The 18,258-nt window shown below is 45.2% G+C and overlaps 1 protein-coding gene across 1 annotated transcript; it reads right to left on the bottom strand.

Annotated features, from left to right (window-relative positions):
• Nucleotides 1–1,890: 1,890 nt before the first annotated feature.
• RDH14 (retinol dehydrogenase 14) lies at nucleotides 1,891–13,682 on the bottom strand. Its single transcript, XM_053285288.1, has 2 exons — nucleotides 13,196–13,682; nucleotides 1,891–5,257 (listed from the first exon to the last, which is right to left on the bottom strand). The coding sequence occupies exons 1-2, from the start codon at nucleotides 13,571–13,573 to the stop codon at nucleotides 4,640–4,642; spliced, it is 996 nt and encodes a 331-aa protein (XP_053141263.1). The 5' UTR covers nucleotides 13,574–13,682; the 3' UTR covers nucleotides 1,891–4,639.
• Nucleotides 13,683–18,258: the final 4,576 nt, after the last annotated feature.

Below are 18,258 nucleotides of genomic sequence, written 5' to 3'. Positions count from 1 at the left end.
GAACACATATTACTTGCATATATTTAAGGCACTATTATTCCAAAGTGGAACAAAACACTTGCTGAACTTAGAAAAATGACTACTGTGCTTACCCTTCTGAAGCATGATCAGTAACAGTCTTTTCCATTCACTCAACCCCACCTTTTTTCTTCTTCTTCTGGGTGCTGTTTATGATCTTTGAAATCAGTTCAACGTTCACACAAGTTCTTAGATGTTCAGCCAGTCACAGCAGACATGAAGGTGCTGGTGGTTGCTGGGAGAGAGGAAGGAATGAGGCCGTTTTCTGCTACAGAAAACAACGGCTCCATTCTCAGAAATAATATTCTGCTGCCTGGATCTCATGGACTGTTTTGCCAGGTGAAGAATGCCTGTAAGATTAGCCTTTTTTAAAAAGTTATATGAAAAGCAGAGAACAGGCTTAGATTATAATTTAAATCTATTTGGAATTTGTTTATTTTCTTTCCATTACTTCAAATGGAAAGGAATCAAGAAAGTTCAGTTGGGAAATCAACTCATTTCCTGACACCCTGGTTCTAAGCCTATTACTTAAAAGTACGCCCCACTATTCCAGTACTTGTTTCCTTAGAATGCCTTTATGAATGGACAGTCCATTCACACTCAGCCAAATGTCCCCTTTTCACCAAAAGGCTTGTAGGCTGCTCCAAATTGCACCATCGAGGCATTGTTCAAAAGTCAATGGCATCTAGCCACTGATAATGAAGTTTAATTTTTTAAAAGTTGCTTGTCTCGCCTAACTAGAATTACAAGGTCTTCTGTGTCTCTTAGCACTCCGCTGCATAGCCCTAGATTGCCTTTTCCCCACTGTGGAATCAGAGCAGCTAAGCCAATGGCAGTTACCGAGGCCATGCTGCTTCATTACGTGACGTTCCCACATCAGAGCAGCCCAGCCAATGGCATCAAGAGAGGAAGGCCAGGAGATTAAGAGAGTGAAGAAAAAAGATCAGAGCAGACTGTAGGAAATAATAAAAATCCAGTCAATCATATTGATGAGCCATTAACTAGTTTATAGTCATAGCTCTCCTCCTACACAGTAAGTCTCAACATCTGAAGATCTTGATTACTTTTCATAGCACCCTCAAGCCACGGGGCAACAACAAAATAAAGGTTAATTTTTCAGGAGTGATTGTATAGGGAAACTGGTGCAAAATCAAGCTTGGCCAAGGAATAAATTGTCAAAACAGGGCCCTGCTAAGAGCTGTGTGTCTTCAGATGATTTTTTACTTGTGAAAATAAACCAATGACTTGTTTAGGGAAAACACACACATATACCATGTTACAAGTGTCACTCATAAGAGAATAAATACTCTTACAAAAATAAGCATAACATGGGGAGGATTTATGTACTTGTGTACTTTGGCACAAGGGAAGTTATACTCCATCATTTTTCCGCACAGTTCTAAGAACTGGAAAGGCGGGCTATAAATTTGCAAAATAAAATAAATATCTGCTTACAAGTTAAGTTTCAATTGAACCAGTGGAAGTTGCTTCTAAAATTTATCTGTTTAGGATTTAGAGTGAAGATATTAACAGCACAATCCTAAGCATATTTCCAAAGAAGTAAATGTTGCCCAGTTCAATTGGACTTGTTCCCTAGTAAGTGTGTTTAAAGCTGGAATCTGTCTCTTTCATTTAACACGGACCTCCTGAGTTAGAACAGACACACTGTAAATGTTCTCAGAAGTATCATCACAGTCCTGTGTGCCTTGATTGGAAAGAGTCTGGTGGGTTCTTACAACTTTTTTCACCTGCTCACACTGGTTTTTCTTGTAAGAGATCTCCTTTTCTTTTATTCCAACACTTTTCTGCAATCTAAATATTTATGACATTTCTCACTATAAAATATGGGAACAGAATGACAATGTCCACATCCATCTTTGATATATTTTTATTTAGGATATATATGTATATATTTATGAAGAACAAAAGGAAGTAACTTTAATGGAATTAAAACCAAAACTAAACACTGTGAAACAACAACTCCTCAGCACAGCAGAGAATCTATATAATTTTTTTTAACCAGCACGAGACTAGTTATGGACACATACTATAGACTGTGTGTGTGCGGGCATGCCCCCCCCCCACAAGCCAGTGCTACTAACAAGTGCACTAACATAGATGGCAGTTTATCAGTTCAATTACTCAGGAAGACAGGTAGTATTCTTAGGGCAGGCACCTATAATAGAAACCACTCAAGCCAACTTACATCCTAAGCTGAGGCGCACTTGTGGCATTTACATCTGTGGAACATGCTCGAGATCATTGCGTTAGTCCTACAGTATTAACAGCACTAAGCTGTTAAGTACAGGTATACCAGTTTAAGCTAGAATCCATAGCCCCATTTACTGTGACTTTAATGGGACTACTTCCGAAGTGATTCAGGAGAGATGGCAGTCTTAGATGGTTAGCGGACTGTAGTTTATGCAAACTTACGTGCCACTCCCCTCACTGAATTTGTGATTAAGAACATCTGGACTGAAATTCTACTTCTCAGTTTAATGAGATAACCCAATTAATATTTGTGCATACCACTCAAAATCTTACTCTCAAAATATTACACCAAAAGAGATCAACACCTAAGTTAGGGTGAATGCTGGCATCTGTGCAAAAACCAATGTTGTACCTCAATCTTGCATACATTATGTGGAAGAGGGATGTGTACAAACCCCCGTTTGTGCAGCTGTTCGAATACGAACCGGTTCATGGTTCGGTGAACCAGTTTGTTCCGGTTTGGCTGACCCACGAACCAATTTGGTGGTTTGAGTGCAGCACCTGGGGGGCACCATTAGAAATGAGTATAGCAGGTCCTTACCTTGATGACAGCCACTCCATGAAGCTTCCTGCTGCGGCGGCACTCCCCCCAGCAGCCTGCATGTGACAGTGCCAACACGCACATGGCCACTGCGCATGCGTGGAAGCTATTTGCATGGTCAGCATGGTTGCTGATCACACAATGGCTTCTGTGCATGCGCAGTGGCCATGTGTGTCCTGCCGCTGCACCACCACATGCAGGCTGCTGGGGGAGAATGCCACCGCCACCACCACCACCACCACAGGAAACTGCATGAAGCAGCTGTCATGCAGGTAAGGACCTATTGCACTCACTTTTAAAAGTGCTGCTCACCTGATGCCGCACTCGAACTGCTAAACCAGTTCATGGGTCGGCCTAAACCAGAATGAGCAGGTTCACCAGATCTTGTGAGCAGGTTCTGGTCAGCAGAATCTGGTGAGCAGGTTCACCAGAACTTGTTCGTATTCGAATTGCACATTCCTTATGTGGAAGTAAGTACTATTGGCTTAGACCTGAAGTTACTTTCTGCTGATGGGATGAAGTTCAGTTGTTGGAATTAAACTTTCCTGCCTCTCATTCCCTCTGCAGCCTCCTGTGTGCCGCCCCCCCCCGGAAATCATACTCCTGAGGGTGGGGGCCCCTCCCAAACAGGACAGTGTGCAACGAAGGAGACTAAAGCAGAAAGTGGAAAATTGATGAGACTTACGCCACACTTGCACAATGGAAATGCCTTCTGTGTCCAGATCAGTTCAGGATACAAGTCAAAGATGTTAGTGAAACTTGCTTGCAAACAATGTTTACGATCACAGCTTTATTCAACAGATGCAGGCAGACCATTTCACAGCTCACTGATTCTGGAAAAAACAATCTAACTACTGACTTTGTGCAAATCTGACATGCAGAGAAAGGCTTATGCAAGTCAGGACTTAGTGAGCATTTTCAAAGTAAAAGGTGTTACGTTTGCTGTAGAATAAATGTGAAGGCAAATGTTCCTGAGAGGCAGTATCTAGCCAAAGAAAAGTGCCTCACTGAGAAGCCTGAAGTAAAAGTACCTCAACAGGGTTCTTGTTTTGAGATGTTTCATGGCTGATGAAAGCATTTTTGAGCAAAGACAAACATCATTAAAGAAGCAACTCAGTGCATTGTTAAGCACACATTAATTAAATTTAATTGAGACCAGCAAGACTTAAAAATGCTCAGCTGTGCCCAGGATTCTGCTCCAAGAAGTGATTAGGGAACTGATACTGAATTGTGTTATTATATCACTAGTCAAGATTCTCTCATTTTTCTAGCTTTGCTCACCAAGGCAGAAATATGTACATTGACTGAGGCATTCACTAAAAGATTATACTCTCTAATATTCTTGGTATTCTTCTTAGAATACAAAAACAATGCTGTCACAAATTCCAACAGTAGCATGCACAGCTAATTCAGATACAAACACTGAACTATCAGCACATATTTTAGAAAGCAGACATACTTCCACTTTGTTTGTAGACCAGCTAAATCTTTCTCAATTCAGAAATATGCCGACACTTTCTTAAAATTTATTTTTCTTAAATAATCAATTTCTTGTAGACCAGCTAAATCTTTCACAATTCAGAAACATAGACACTTCCTTAAAATCTATTTCTTTTCCTTAAATAATCAATTTCTTTTCAACAGAGAATACTTTCTTTAAAATAAGCCGCTCAGATTGGTTGCTACTATGTATCCCATCTGAGATACAAAGTTGGGCTTCATATGTCTCAACAGAACAAATGCAGAAAATGATTAGCATCACAAAAATAACTATTTACTCTATCTTTATACAGCATTTCCCCATGGCATTTATTTTAGTAGCCCCACCATCACTTCACTGATATCCCAGAGTTTCCTTCCAACCAAGTCATCCATAGCTATAGGCAGAAGTTGTTCTTCCTTGCAGTCTCCAAAATATTTCCCAGATACACCTCCTACTTCTGGAGAAGAGGCCAGATAAATAGAAGTTTGGGCTCCTTCCAATGGGGATTTGAAGAAAGCCCAAGACACCAAATTGAAGAGGGGCTTGGCTAGGAAAGGAATATGTATGTGTCTACCTAGATTTGTTCTGACAATACCAGGATGAAGCACATTGACAGTGACCCCTGTGCCTTCCAAGCGGCGGGCTAACTCCCTGGTGAACAATATGTTCGCCAACTTGCTTCTACTATATGCAAAGCTTTTGTTGTAATGGAGCTCACTGTTTAAGTCATCAAAGTTGATCTCTCCATATTTGTAAAGTTTGGAGGAAACCACTATGATCCTGCTGGGTGCTGAGTTTTTCAGAAGTCCAAGAAGAAGGTTTGTGAGCAAGAAGTGACCCAAGTGGTTGACGCCAAACTGCATCTCAAAACCATCTTCTGTCTTCATATAAAGGCACTGGAATATTCCTGCATTATTGATTAGGACATCCAGCCTGGGCTCTTCCTTTACAACAGAAAAAAAGAGAGAGAATCAGATGCAGGAACATAATATTAAAATTACTCATATAAAATGAAAGATTTAAAAATCTGATCTCTTAAAGTAGGAGCAGAAAAACTCTCCTTTTCATCTGGTCACTGCTAATGTGTATAAGCATGTCTCCACCCTTAGTTCATGGAGGGCATAATCAGGCTGCTACTGATGGAAAGAAAAAGTACATGTATGTACATATGTGCAAGTCTGAATGTTTGAAAATATGTTCCTATGTGGCTGTGAAAGCCAAATTGGTCTAGGGATCAGGCTCAATTCTGTCTCAGGTATGAAGTTCACTGAGTAACTTTGGATGTGGTGCTTATCTATCTGTCTATCTATCTATCTATCATATTTATAGACAGTACTACCTGATCTGTGTAGCTCTAGGCAGTGTACACAATTTAAAACAAATATAAAACAGAGTAAAAACAATTAAGAGTAAAAACAGAGTCAAAACAATTTCACAGAATTAAAATGTTAACTCAATTTCATAGGATAAAAACAATTGAAAAAATTAAAATTAATTTCAGTTAAAAGCCTGAGAAAACAGGTGTTGAGGGTCTTACTAAAAGCAGTCAGAGATGGAGATGCTCTTATTTTGACAAGGAGCATATTCCAAAGCCCCAGAGCAGTCCCAGAGAAGGCCCAGTCAAGAGTCGCCACCAAATGAGCCGGTGGCAACCGTAACCGGACCTCCCCAGATTATCTTAATAGGTGGCTGGGTTCATGACAAAGAAGACACTCCCTTACGTACTCCAGACCCAAGCCATTAAGGGCTTTATAGGTAATAACCAACACTTTGTATTTTGCTCAGAAACATATTGGCATCCAGTACAATTCTTTCAGAACTGGTGTTATATGGTCCCTTTGAGTTATCCCAGAGACCAGTCTGGCTGCCGTATTCTGTACCAATTGTAATTTCTGAACTATGTACAAAGGCAGCCCCATGTAGAGTGCATTACAGTAGTTGACCCTGGAGGTTACCAGCATATACACCACTGTTTTAAGGTCATTTACCTCCAGAAATGGGCGTAGCTGGCTTATCAGCCAAAGCTGATAAAAAGTGCTCCTGGCCACTGCCTCAACCTCAGAAACCAGAGGGTTTTGGATCCAGGAGCATTCTCCCAAGCTATGTATCTGATATTTCAAGGGGAATGTAACCCCATCCAGAACAGGCATATCTAAAACATATTTTGAGCCCCGACCCACCTACAGTCAGTACCTCTGTCTTATTTGGATTAAACTTCAGTTTGTTATCTCTCATCCAGCCCATAACTGCCTCCGGGCAGGCATTTATACTATTTCTTGATAGCAATAGCAATAGCACTTACATTTATATACCGCTTTATAGCCAGAGCTCTCTAAGCGGTTTACAATGATTTAGCATATTGCCCCCAACATTCTGGGTACTCATTTTACCGACCTCGGAAGGATGGAAGGCTGAGTCAACCTTGAGCCCCTGGTCAGGATCAAACTTGTAACCTTCTGGTTACAGGGCGGCAGTTTTACCACTGCGCCACCAGGGGTCAATATGGAGAAATAGATTTGGGTGTCATCAGCATATTGATAACACTCTGCACCAAATCTCCTGATGATCTCTCCCAGTGCTTTCATGTAGATTTTAAAGAGCATTGGGGACAATATGGAACCTTGTGGATCTCTAAACTTTCTCACTTTGCAGAACAGCAGTCCAAACGATACCATCTGGAATCTAACCAAGAGCTAGGAATGGAACCACCATAAAACAGTGCCACTCAATCCCACCTCCCTCAGGTGACCCAGAAGGATACCATGGTCAATGGTATCAAAAGCCCCTGAGAGATCCAAAGGATCAGCAGTCACACTCCTTCTGCTAGTAGCCAATTGGAGATCATCCATCAGGCCGACCAAGGCAGTCTCAACCCCATAACCCGCTTGAAAGCCAGTTTGAAATGGGTCTAGATACTCTGCATCATCCAAAACTGCATGGAGCTGAGAGGCCACCACCCACTCAATCTCCTTGCCCAACCATGGAAGATTGGAAACAGGTCTGTAATTAGCTAACTCCGAGGGATCCAATGCAGGTTTATTCAAATAAAGTCTAATAATAGCCTCTTTAAGACAAGGAGGCATTCTGCCCTTCCTCAGAGAAGCATTTATAATATTTGCCAGATTCTCTTAGATAATACTATTACATACTATTACAAGATGAAATTAGCCAAATTGGGCAAGGATCAAGACAACAGGTTGTAAGATGCACAGTCCAAAGCAGTTTGTCCATATCGCCAGGAGTCACAAACTTAAAGTGATTCAATCTAATCCTATAAGAGGAGTTGCTGGACACCTCCACAGTAGACGCTGCAGTAACTGTGGAATCCAGTTTGGCCCAAATATGAGATAATTTATCTGCAAAAAAGTCATTGAAAATGTCAAAAATGTAACTGATGGTTCCAAGTTCAAATTCAAGGGAGGAGGGAGTATATACTAGCACCCTTACAACCCTAGACAACTCTTCTGGACATGAATTTGTGGAAGCAATGCAGGCAGAAAATAACAGCTTCTCTGCTGCCTGTACTGTCAGAGAATAAAGGTAAAGTGTGCCGTTGAGTCAGTGTTGACTCCTGGCGACCACAGAGCCCTGTGGTTTTCTTTTGGTAGAATACAGGAGGGGTTTACCATTGCCATCTCCTGCACAGTATGAGATGCCTTTCAGCATCTTCCTATATTGCTGCTGCCCGATATAGGTGTTTTACCAGTGGGGATTCGAACCAGCAACCTCTGGCTTGTTAATCAAGTCATTTCCCCGCTGCGCCATTAGGTAGCTCTCCTGCCAGAGCACAGATCTTCAAATGTGCTCTGTGTTGTGATCTGTTGGATTCACGCTGAGTCTTCCACCACTTGTGCTCTAGTCGTCAACCTTGCTGCTTCAGCTCCCATAGTTCTGAATACCACAGGGCTGATTTTGAAGCAGGTCAGAGCGGATGCTTAGAAGCAATTGTGTCTATTGCTCTATTGAGTTCATTATTCTATGTCTGCATCAGAGCATCAATAGAATTGCTAGTAGCGCCAACTATAAACCCTTCCAAGGCTTCTTGAAATCCTACTGGATTTAATAACCTGATTGGGTGGAACAACGTAATAGGTCCTTCACCCCTGCAGAGGTGGGTTGTGGTAGCAAGTCCTACCTTAACCAGATGGTAGTCTGTCCATGACAATGAGAAGATGACAGGAGTCCCCACCAATGGAACACCAATTTGAGCATGTGACCAGAGGCTACTTGGGATAGGCCCATAGTCATCATGGCTGCTATGAACTCCTGAGCCGCTCCTGACAACCCAGTCCCAAAATGAAGTCCCCTACCAACAACAACCTGGGCAACTCCAATGCCAACTCTGCAACTCCTAACAACTCTGTCTTAGAATAATAATAATATTTCATAATAATAAAAGGCCATGAGCAGTGTCTTGAGCACTTTGGGAACAGAGTGGGATAAAAAAAAAAAACCTTAAACAATAAAATCCATATAATCTTAGCAGATGACCTCAAATAACATGCATGCACAGATACCATAATTCATCCCAAATAGCAGGTGGAAATGCAATGTTACAGATCATCCCAGTTGCTAAAATTTATTCACTAAGATTACTCAACTATCTACTGGCAACATGCCAGGGTTGTCACATCTATTATTTTACAACATCACATCTCCATGATGTGTAAAAAAAATGCTTCCAATTCCATTATACATCCACTCCACATAAAAGGCACGGCAGTCCATTATATCTTACAACTGAAAAGCATTGGATCATTGATCGTAAATAAAATTCTTCTTCTATAATTGAAATTTTGAACCTTTACCCAGCTGATTTGAAATTACTTATGGCTCTTCCCAAGCTGAGGTTATTACAAATTTATTATGAATTTTCAGGAACATTTCAAGCAGTGGCAAAGTGAACACTACCTAAGAGCTCACATAGTCTTCACAAACTTTTTTTTTTTTAAGTGTGCTGTTGAGTCAGTGTTGACTCCTGGTGATCACAGAGCCCTGTGGTTGTCTTTGGTATAATATAGGAGGGGTTTACCATTGCCATTTCCCACTAACTACTATTTCATTCTGTAATGTCATGAATACTTGTTTGCTGGAAGGTCAGGTGATCTTTTCTGAATATTATTGCTGTAAAATGTGATTTCCAATTTTCAAGTTCTCTCACTGCCCCCACCCCCCACAAGTAACACACCAACATTTATATATATATATATAGATAGATAGATAGAGATAGATAGAGAGAGAGAGAGAGAGAGAGAGAGAGAGTATGTATATGTACATAAATAAAATATAAGACAGGTCAGACAAACCAGAATGACCAGCTCCTCTACCCACACACTTCTGCTTGTTTTTAAATCAAAGGATGCCAGTTGATAGCTGCCCTCATTTTATGATATGCTACAAATTATTTTGGCACTTAGATTCCACTTAGATTCCACCCTCCTCACAAAGTGAAATGATTGCTTCTCACTACAAACACAAGCATTGGAAAGGTAAAACCATTTGTAGTGTTGCTTGTGAGGGATGTGCAAACTGGCTCGACCTCGAGCCAGTCCAACATCGAAATGGCCTGACTCGAGGGCTCGCCCTTGACCTGGACTGGGCCCAGTTCTGCTAGAAGTCAAGCCGAACCAGCCGGACTGGTCCAGGGCCAGTTCAGGTTGTTTAAAATGGCAGAATTACCGCCACTGCTGCCTTGGGTGGGGTGGGGATTTCTGTCATAGTCGTGGGTGGGTGTGTCTCCTGTCTCCACTCCCCCCGCACCCCAATCATTTCCAGCCCAGTAGAAACTTCTGTGGTGGCGGTGGCCATTTTGGAGGCTGCTGCGCATGCCCAATGGCCATCTGTGTGGCCAGGTCATGACCCAAGCTATTCAGATGGCCATTGGTCATGTGCGGCAGCTTCCAATGGCCACTGTCATGGCAGAGAGGACTCTGTCGAAAATTACCAGGCCAGTGGGTGGAGGGGCACATCTGAAGTCCCCTCCCCCCATGGCCATGACAACACCCCCAGAGCCCATCAATGGCAGCAAGTCCACCTTTTTTGTTCGTTAAAAAAAATCTCCCCTAGTGTGCACAGAACCAGACCAGACTCAGTTCGAGTCTGGTTCTACTCGAATCGAATTGGGTTTTCCAGTTTTTGTCCACACCCCTATTGTTTGTTAGGTTAGCTACATTAAACTGTGACAGCCACAGATGATGTTACACTGCAGGAACCTACAGGCTACACGTGCTTCAATGACACCTTATAGATTAGGCTGGTTCAGAAGATACTCTGACCAGTCTATCCTAATCATGTGGGCAAGAAGTGTGGGTGTGCACCTCTCCCCCCGCCCCCCATCTGCTGTGTCATCCCACTGCCTAATCATATATGTGAAGAAGGGGGGTTCATCTGACCTGCCTCGCAACACATAGATAAAACAATATTTTATATAGCAGCCATGCACTGAAACATAGTTTGGACAAACTGCCACCCTCCATGATTAGGCTGCAGCAGGACATCACTCCAGATGGGAGGTAGATATGTGTGCTCACACTCTTTGCCGACATGACTAGGATGAACTGATGGGCATATTATCTGAACTGGCTGTTTGTATCAAGTTACTAGAAGATAAACATTTATGCTGATATATAATGAATTAAAGAAAATATTTAAAGTGACATTTCCTAAGAAGCCAGAATCCTTCCTGCTAGGAATAACACAAGGAGAAATTTCTACAAATAACTTAACTTTTTTCTTGTATGCTTCTACGGCGGCTAGAATAATATATGCACAGAAATGGAAGACTAATGAATTGCCTTCAAAAGAAGATTGGCTGATAAAAACTATGGAATATGCAGAGATGGCAAAACTTACAACACTGATAAAAGATCAAAGCTTAGAACGTTTCAGGGAAGACTGGAAACCTTTTTTTGTTGTTGTTGTAAAAGAATTATTTTCCTAATATGGATCTTACAGCTGGATTTGAAGTTTGAAATGCAGGTTGGGTAGACTAATGGTTTTTTCTTTTTTCTTTAAGCTTTAAATTTGTGTTTTTTAAAATTAATATTATAATAAGGTAAATTTTACAGTTTTTATTTCATGAAAAGAGGTGCGCGGGAAGTCCAATTGTGTTTATTATGGATGTTATGATTATTGTTAAAAATTAATAAAAAAATTAAATTTCAAAAAGAAAAGAAGATAAACATTTATGCTGATGTTTCTTCAATGAATAAGTAACAGTTTTAGGGAGTTTTGGTAATGTTTGAAAGAATCTGTTTCTTCCTAAACTCCCACATTTTCCAGAGGGATCAGTCAGGACCAAACAGGTAGCAGCACTCGATTTGCCAAGAAGCTTTCATATATAAAGAACCCTAAAGCCTATTGAGGGAGAGCAGCCAACTTTAATTAGGTAGTGGGGGGAAATGAAGTGAAATGGGCAACATTATTACCTCAGACACTTATTCTATGCAGCTTTCACCATGCAACCTGCATAGATACTACCCAGGGGTAGAACCATCATTGTGTGGATGGGTCCAAAGAACCCGGCAGCTACTCCCTGTGGAGCCGCCCCATCCAAGAGCCTTTGGAATCAGACAGTATATAAATTAAATGAATAAACAAGAAGTGGAAATGGGGCCACACGGCCCCATCTCCGCATATGACCACACCCCTGTGTCTGCCATCAGGCACAGGGGTGTATGGCTAGGGCACCTAGGGACTGGCAGCAGGTTGCACCCACACCGCCTCTACTACCATTCATGATAGCTGCTGTGTGTGGATAGGAATATATAGATGCTTGACCAACATGGCCATTTTGAGCTACCAACATGTGTAATAATGCATTACTATAATGTAATAATGTATTATTATTTGTGCATGTGTTGCATGGTAATTTGCACACAGCAGCAGTTCTGATAGAACTTTGATAAATCTATTTTATTGTGTAGGAGCATTTTTTGAGGAACATACTCAGGATAACAATGTTGACTGGTTACTCAGTAATATCTTTCAACCCACCTTGTGGTAATTTAGAGTGGGAAAGGAGCTTCTTTCTGAGCCATTTTTGGAAGGGTGGTATAGAAATTGAATACATAAATAAATAATAAATATTCATGAATGGCTGTACTGCAGATTTTTATTCTGCGTAATTGGTTCTGACTGCAGAACAAAGGGTAGAGTGAGGGAATGCTGCAGTCTGATCTTTTTAAGACCAGATCCCACTGTGTCCAAAGGTATTTAGGACAAGCAAGAGGTGCAGTCCAGTTACCTCCCAAATTAACATAGAATATAAAAGTGAGGCTGGAAGGTCCAGGAGGTATAATGGGGATTCAGTGACCAGCCATTTTTTCAAAATAACTCACAGACCCCCATAATGGGACATCTTAACAACAAATGACAGGAAGCGGTCATAGGGAAGGCACTGTAGCTCATTTGAAATATATGTTTTGCAGATTCTGTGTTCAATCCCTGAAATTTCAAAAAGGAGCTTCAAAAGACCCCTGCCTGAAACACTGAAGAGGCTGCTGCCAGCCAGCGTAGTCAATATTTAGTTAGATGGACCAGTGGTAAAAGGCTGCTGAATACATTCAATAACAGTTGAAACGCCCTGGTTCCCTCAAGAATGCGCTGAAAGCAACCAGCCACACGGATGTAATGTATTCCTATGGCTGTGGAAGGAACCAATGCATTTCAATGGCCGTTTCCTCCTATTTGTTCTCCCATTCCTTCCCCAATCCGGTTCTTTTGAACATATTGAGCCCTTTTATGCTGGAACGCAGAACTTCTAAGGGGAACTTCAAGGCCAGTCCCACGAGACTCAAGTTCAAAGCACCCTTCGCCGTCCCCCTCTAAGACTCCTCCTGGTGCCCAGTGCATGCCACGCTGCAGCCCCTCTGGCTTTTTACCTGCAGCACCTGCTGGCAGAAGCTGCGCACGGAGCGGAGCGAGGCCAGGTCGAGCTCTCGCACTAGCAGTTCCCCGCGGCACTCGCCACCGCCCCGCGAGCACAAGCCCAGCTCGGCACGGAGCTCGCGCGCGGCCTCCTCAGCGCGGCCGCGGTCCCGGCAGGCCATTATGACCCTCGCGCGTTGCCGTAGCAACTCCGCCGCTGTGGCCCGGCCCAGGCCGCTATTGGCCCCGGTGATAATCACCGTCTTTCCCTCCATCAGGCCGGTGGCCGCGGTTATGCTCTGCTTCACCCCTGCTGCCGACCAGAAGCGCCGGGCGATGAGAAGCAACCCTCCACCTAGAGCTGCGGCCAACGCGATCGCGGTGGCTGCCATCGCACACAGCTCCGTCCGAGCTGGGTGAGGGCGTGAGACCTGAGAGCAAAGAAGGTCGGCCGACCGAAAGGTAACCCGGAGTTACAAACCCCCCACGTGACTTCACACAACTGGATAGGAAGGAAAAACTAAACTTTACTTACTTAGGGAACGTGCTTATTGGCCGGCACATTTCGCATGGCATTGTGGTAGCCGTAGTTCAAGCGATCTCTTATCCTGTATTGCCTAGAGATAAAATACCTAGATTAACTCACGCCCTTTGGTTTCCGATCTGATCAGAGATTTTCTCATACGTTGTTAAAGGTGGAAGTGCAAGACATCTGCAGGGTTGAGGGGGACAATTTAACTAGATTTCACTTTGCTGCAGCGTGGGGTGTATTTTATATGGCTCTTTTGGGGGCGGGGGCGCGCTGGAAATCCAAAACAGCCATGAGCAGAACGTATAGCATTTTGAATTATTTGCTTATGTATTGCTTCATATATATGGTTCTTTTCAAAGATGAAAGAGCGGGTCCCTACCTCGAGGGGCTTATAAACTAGGTATTGCCTCAAGCACTATTTAAAACCTTGTGCAAAAGTATAGTTATTCCTTCAAACTACAATTCTGTGATTCTACGACTGAATAACTGAGCTACAGTGCAGGATTCTCAAACCATCCTCAGCGCCCACCTCCCGGCAATGAAAATAATAGCAGCCCTAACTGCAGTAGCATTGCTGTAAACCAGCCTTAGCTCCACCTACACAGACATATTAATAGTATGTCTTAGGGGGCTCTAGGGCTACTGTAAGTCATTCCTCCCTACACACACACACACTTTGCAATATAGAAATAACTATGGACTGTGTTTGCATTTGTAATACTTGTATTTGTAATACCTCCCATGAGTTGCCAGCAAAATCCATAAAAGCCCTGTGGATGGTGTCGAAGTACTTAATGAGGGCAGGGCCCTTCTCGGGGTACTTCTCCGTCACCACCCCCATGTATATAGTAAAACCGGAAACCCAGTTGTTCCAGTTATGCTCGATGGGCTTCCTCTTGGTCCTTTCCTTATCCTTTTCCTGTTCGCCCTCCTTGCCCACAGGCTCGGGTTCCTTAAAGAGCAGTTGGAAGACGTCTATAAACTCACCCCTCCAAATGCGCTCCTTTACTTGTGGAAGCAGGTGGTCGCCCAAAGGGACAGGCCCCCCCCCCGTCAATGCCCCTGCTACCGCTGGCGGTGGGCACACCCGCTGGGGTGGCACATACCCCAGGCTGCCCCGCTCCACCTTGCCACACTTGATTGCACGTTGCGTGTGGGGAGGCCCAATTCATCAGCCCGGGGAACCACCCAAAGGGCCCGCCTGGCGGGCTCCATGTTAAAACCCAAGGCCAGACCCCCTGGGGGGACTCACCACTTTGTCCCGCCTGTTTGTCAGAGGCTTCTCCCACTGCAGATCCCGCGGCTGCTGCGCTGCCCCCACTGGGTCCCTCCAGAGTCTTGCTGCTAGCCGGAGCCGCCATGGATGCCGTGGCTGCCTCAAGCGTTGCTAAACGATCGGTGAAACCTTACATCAATTTAGTCCGCTTTGCGGCCCTAGTCATTTTGCGTGGGCATGCGGGCGGGGAGGGGCCGCGCTCCCCGGATGCGCCATCCCCAGATGCCCCCCCATCCCTCCGCAATGACTCCCGCTCGCCAGCTATGGCTTCCAGCCGGGCAATTAGGGCCTTGATAGCCCCCAACTCCATATCCCGCTCATCCTTGGAAGAGGAGTCCGGTTGAGCTGGAGGCCCCTTGCGCGTTGCCGCACGTCTTTTTCCCTTCCTTGCCGGCGCCTTCTTGGGACCCATGTTGTGTGAGGGAGTGTGTGGAGCTGGACCCTAGCACCCCACGCAGCCCCCCAGTAAGCCCACGGCCAAAGTCGCCCCTCGCACCCCTTTAAATGCCCCTGTGACAGCTGCTTTTGAATAAGAAACCCACGAGGTGTGTCCCCCCAGGCCTTATGCCCGGCCAGCCCAACTCCACGCGCCTCATCCCCCAAACCTGAGCCGGGCAGACCCGGCTTGATGGTCCATGAAGAGTTCGCCTGGCCGGGAGGCGCCAATCGCGGGAGGGCAGGCGGGCATCCGCGTGACTCTCTGCCCGGCCCCGCTAGGATGCAGCTACAGCCCCCAGGCAGGAGAGAGACAGGGAGGCCAGCTAGGCAGTATTGTGGGGGGGATGCAGGTGGGCGTCCAGGCCCAAACCTCCCCACAGCCCTACTGAGCCAAAGCTACAGCCCCCCAGGCAGAGATAAGAGAGGGCAGACGAGATGGACGGGCCTTGCAAGCCCGACTCTCCGCCCTCGCGGTGCCGACGGTAGGGAGGGGCGGGCGGGTGATACCGCCGCAGCCGCCGATCCGGGTTGCACGTTCCCACAAGTTGGAGACCCGTCACCGGCCGAGCCTGGCCTCACTCACCCGCCGCGCCTGAAGGCGCGAGAAAAAGGAGGGCCGCCGTGGGCGGGCCTCCGGCCCGACTCTCCACTGCCCTGCAGCCGCTGGTCCAGGCCGCGCGGCTGGCAAGATGGCGCCCGGTGCCGGCCGGGCCTCGCTCGCCCGCCGCGCCAAAGGCGCGGGAAAGAACCGGTGTGGGCGGGCCTCGGGCCTGACTCGCCGCTTGCCCCCTCACTGGACGCTCCTCTAGGCCGGGCCGCGTGCTATTGCAGCCTAGCCAGAGCTCGTCTCACCGCATCTGACCTCTCCGAACGCGAGAGGCAGACTGAGCCACGTGCTCCCTGGGAAAGGGGGCTGGGACAAATTGGCCGCGCCGCGGAAGCCGCACCGTGCCTTTTCATACATTGAACTAGAAGGCAAAATTGATTCCAGTTTCTTTCTTTTGTGGGATTGGGAAGACATGCTGCTGCCTAATCATAGCAGTGCTAAAGTCCCAGATTGCACAATTGTTTCCTGTGGACAGTTGTCACTGTTACCGTTTGAAGTCCTGTCTAGGGATGCTCGGAACTGGTTTGATTGTGAACTGGTCCACTGTGAACCGGGCCGGTTCAAGCGGTTCAATCCCAAACTGGACCATCCTTCAGGAAAGGGAGCCGCTCTGAGATCGAACTGAATCAAGCCCCATTCAAAGTGAACTGGTTCAACAGTTCAAGTGGCTGTTGGTGGTTATGGTGGGCTGGCACTGAAAGGCACCTTTAGAGGTAAATGAGGAGGTGCTTACCTCTGGTGTACCACTGCACCTGGGAAGCTGCCTGAAGCAGTGGAGCTCCCCCCAGCAGTCTGCATGGCAGCGGTGCAACTCCAGCACTCACCTGGCCTCCACACATACGTGGAGGCCAGGGGAATAAAGGCACAACCCCACCCTGCCAACTGGGTGACAGTCATGTGGTCAGGCCTTGACAAAGTTTCTTTGAATCTTAAAGCCTGCCCCCAAATTTAGAAGCCAGACAGTGGACACTTGTGAAAATTCTAGGCACCATGGTTCCCAGGAACCTGGGATTTCTCAAGACCTGGCCTAGCCATTCCTAGTATTCAAGGTCAGCCCTTTTACAGCAGTGTCACACTGACACATCACATTGCACTTTAAATTGGCATTACAATGCCTTCTTTACTTGGGTTAGTTCCAGTGTTCTAGTTTTTTTCATCTGCGTGTGGAATGAGTTTTGTTCTGAGTGGCAGTATCAAGGCAGTGTGTGTGCATCATATGCATTCAAAGTGGGGTCTTCCTGATTCATCCTGAGCAGGATCTAAAATTAACTGAGCAGACATTAAAAACCATGTGAGTGCATGCATATGTGCATGCCTTAGAGGGAACACTGGTTAGTTCTATCAAAAAGCTAATCCATTTAGCAGAGGAAGATCTGGTGTAAGTGAAGGCGGAGGCATGATATGGTAGTAAGCAAACAAAATAAGCAAATTACCTCTGCAATCTAGTAGCATGTCTTTTTAAAACTACAAGACAACAATTTTCAAAGCAATATTACATATCCCACAACACCAAAAGCCTGTGATCTCATTTGCATGTCATATTTATTGTGATCGTCATTCCTCAAATGCTAGTATACTGACTATACAAGCTATGTAGCTGTTCAAAATAATGAAAAATCTTGGTTAGAAGTACGTATCCATGTAAGAATAAATAACATTTTCTGGATGACATGATGTGCAGTCTAACAGGGCCAGAACACTCTGTCTTGAGGCTGCAGCAGAGCTGGAAGCAACTCCGGTGCTTTTAAAAATTGGCACCTGTGCAAGCAGCATTATCATATTTATCCCCATTGTCACAAATGGGAATAGATGTGGCAATGCTGCTTGTGCAGCCACGGTTCTTTAAAAGTGTCTGGGCTGCTTTCTGGCTCTGCTGCAACCTTGACATGGACTTTTTTGCCATGGGATGTGGTGATGGCCACTAGTTTGGATGGCTTTAAAAGGGGCTTAGACAAATTAATGGACAAGTCTGGCGACTAGTCTGGTGGCTATAGGCCACCTCCAGACTCCCAATACAAGTTGCAGGGGAACAACAGCAAGAGAGAGGGCATGCCCTCACCTCTTGCCTGTGGGCTCCCCAGAGGCATCTGGTGGGCCACTGTGTGAAACACGATGCTGGACTAGATGGGCCTTGGGCCTGATCCAGCAGGGCTGTGTTCTTATGTTTTGGCTATGCATCATGTCAGCCATTATATTTTGTTTTCAACATGCATTAATGCCTCAT

This window comes from Hemicordylus capensis, chromosome 1 (genome assembly GCF_027244095.1).
Source record: "Hemicordylus capensis ecotype Gifberg chromosome 1, rHemCap1.1.pri, whole genome shotgun sequence".
Taxonomy (NCBI): domain Eukaryota; kingdom Metazoa; phylum Chordata; class Lepidosauria; order Squamata; family Cordylidae; genus Hemicordylus; species Hemicordylus capensis.
Note: the sequence above shows the minus strand (reverse complement) of the source record. Positions and strands in the feature narration are given on the sequence as shown.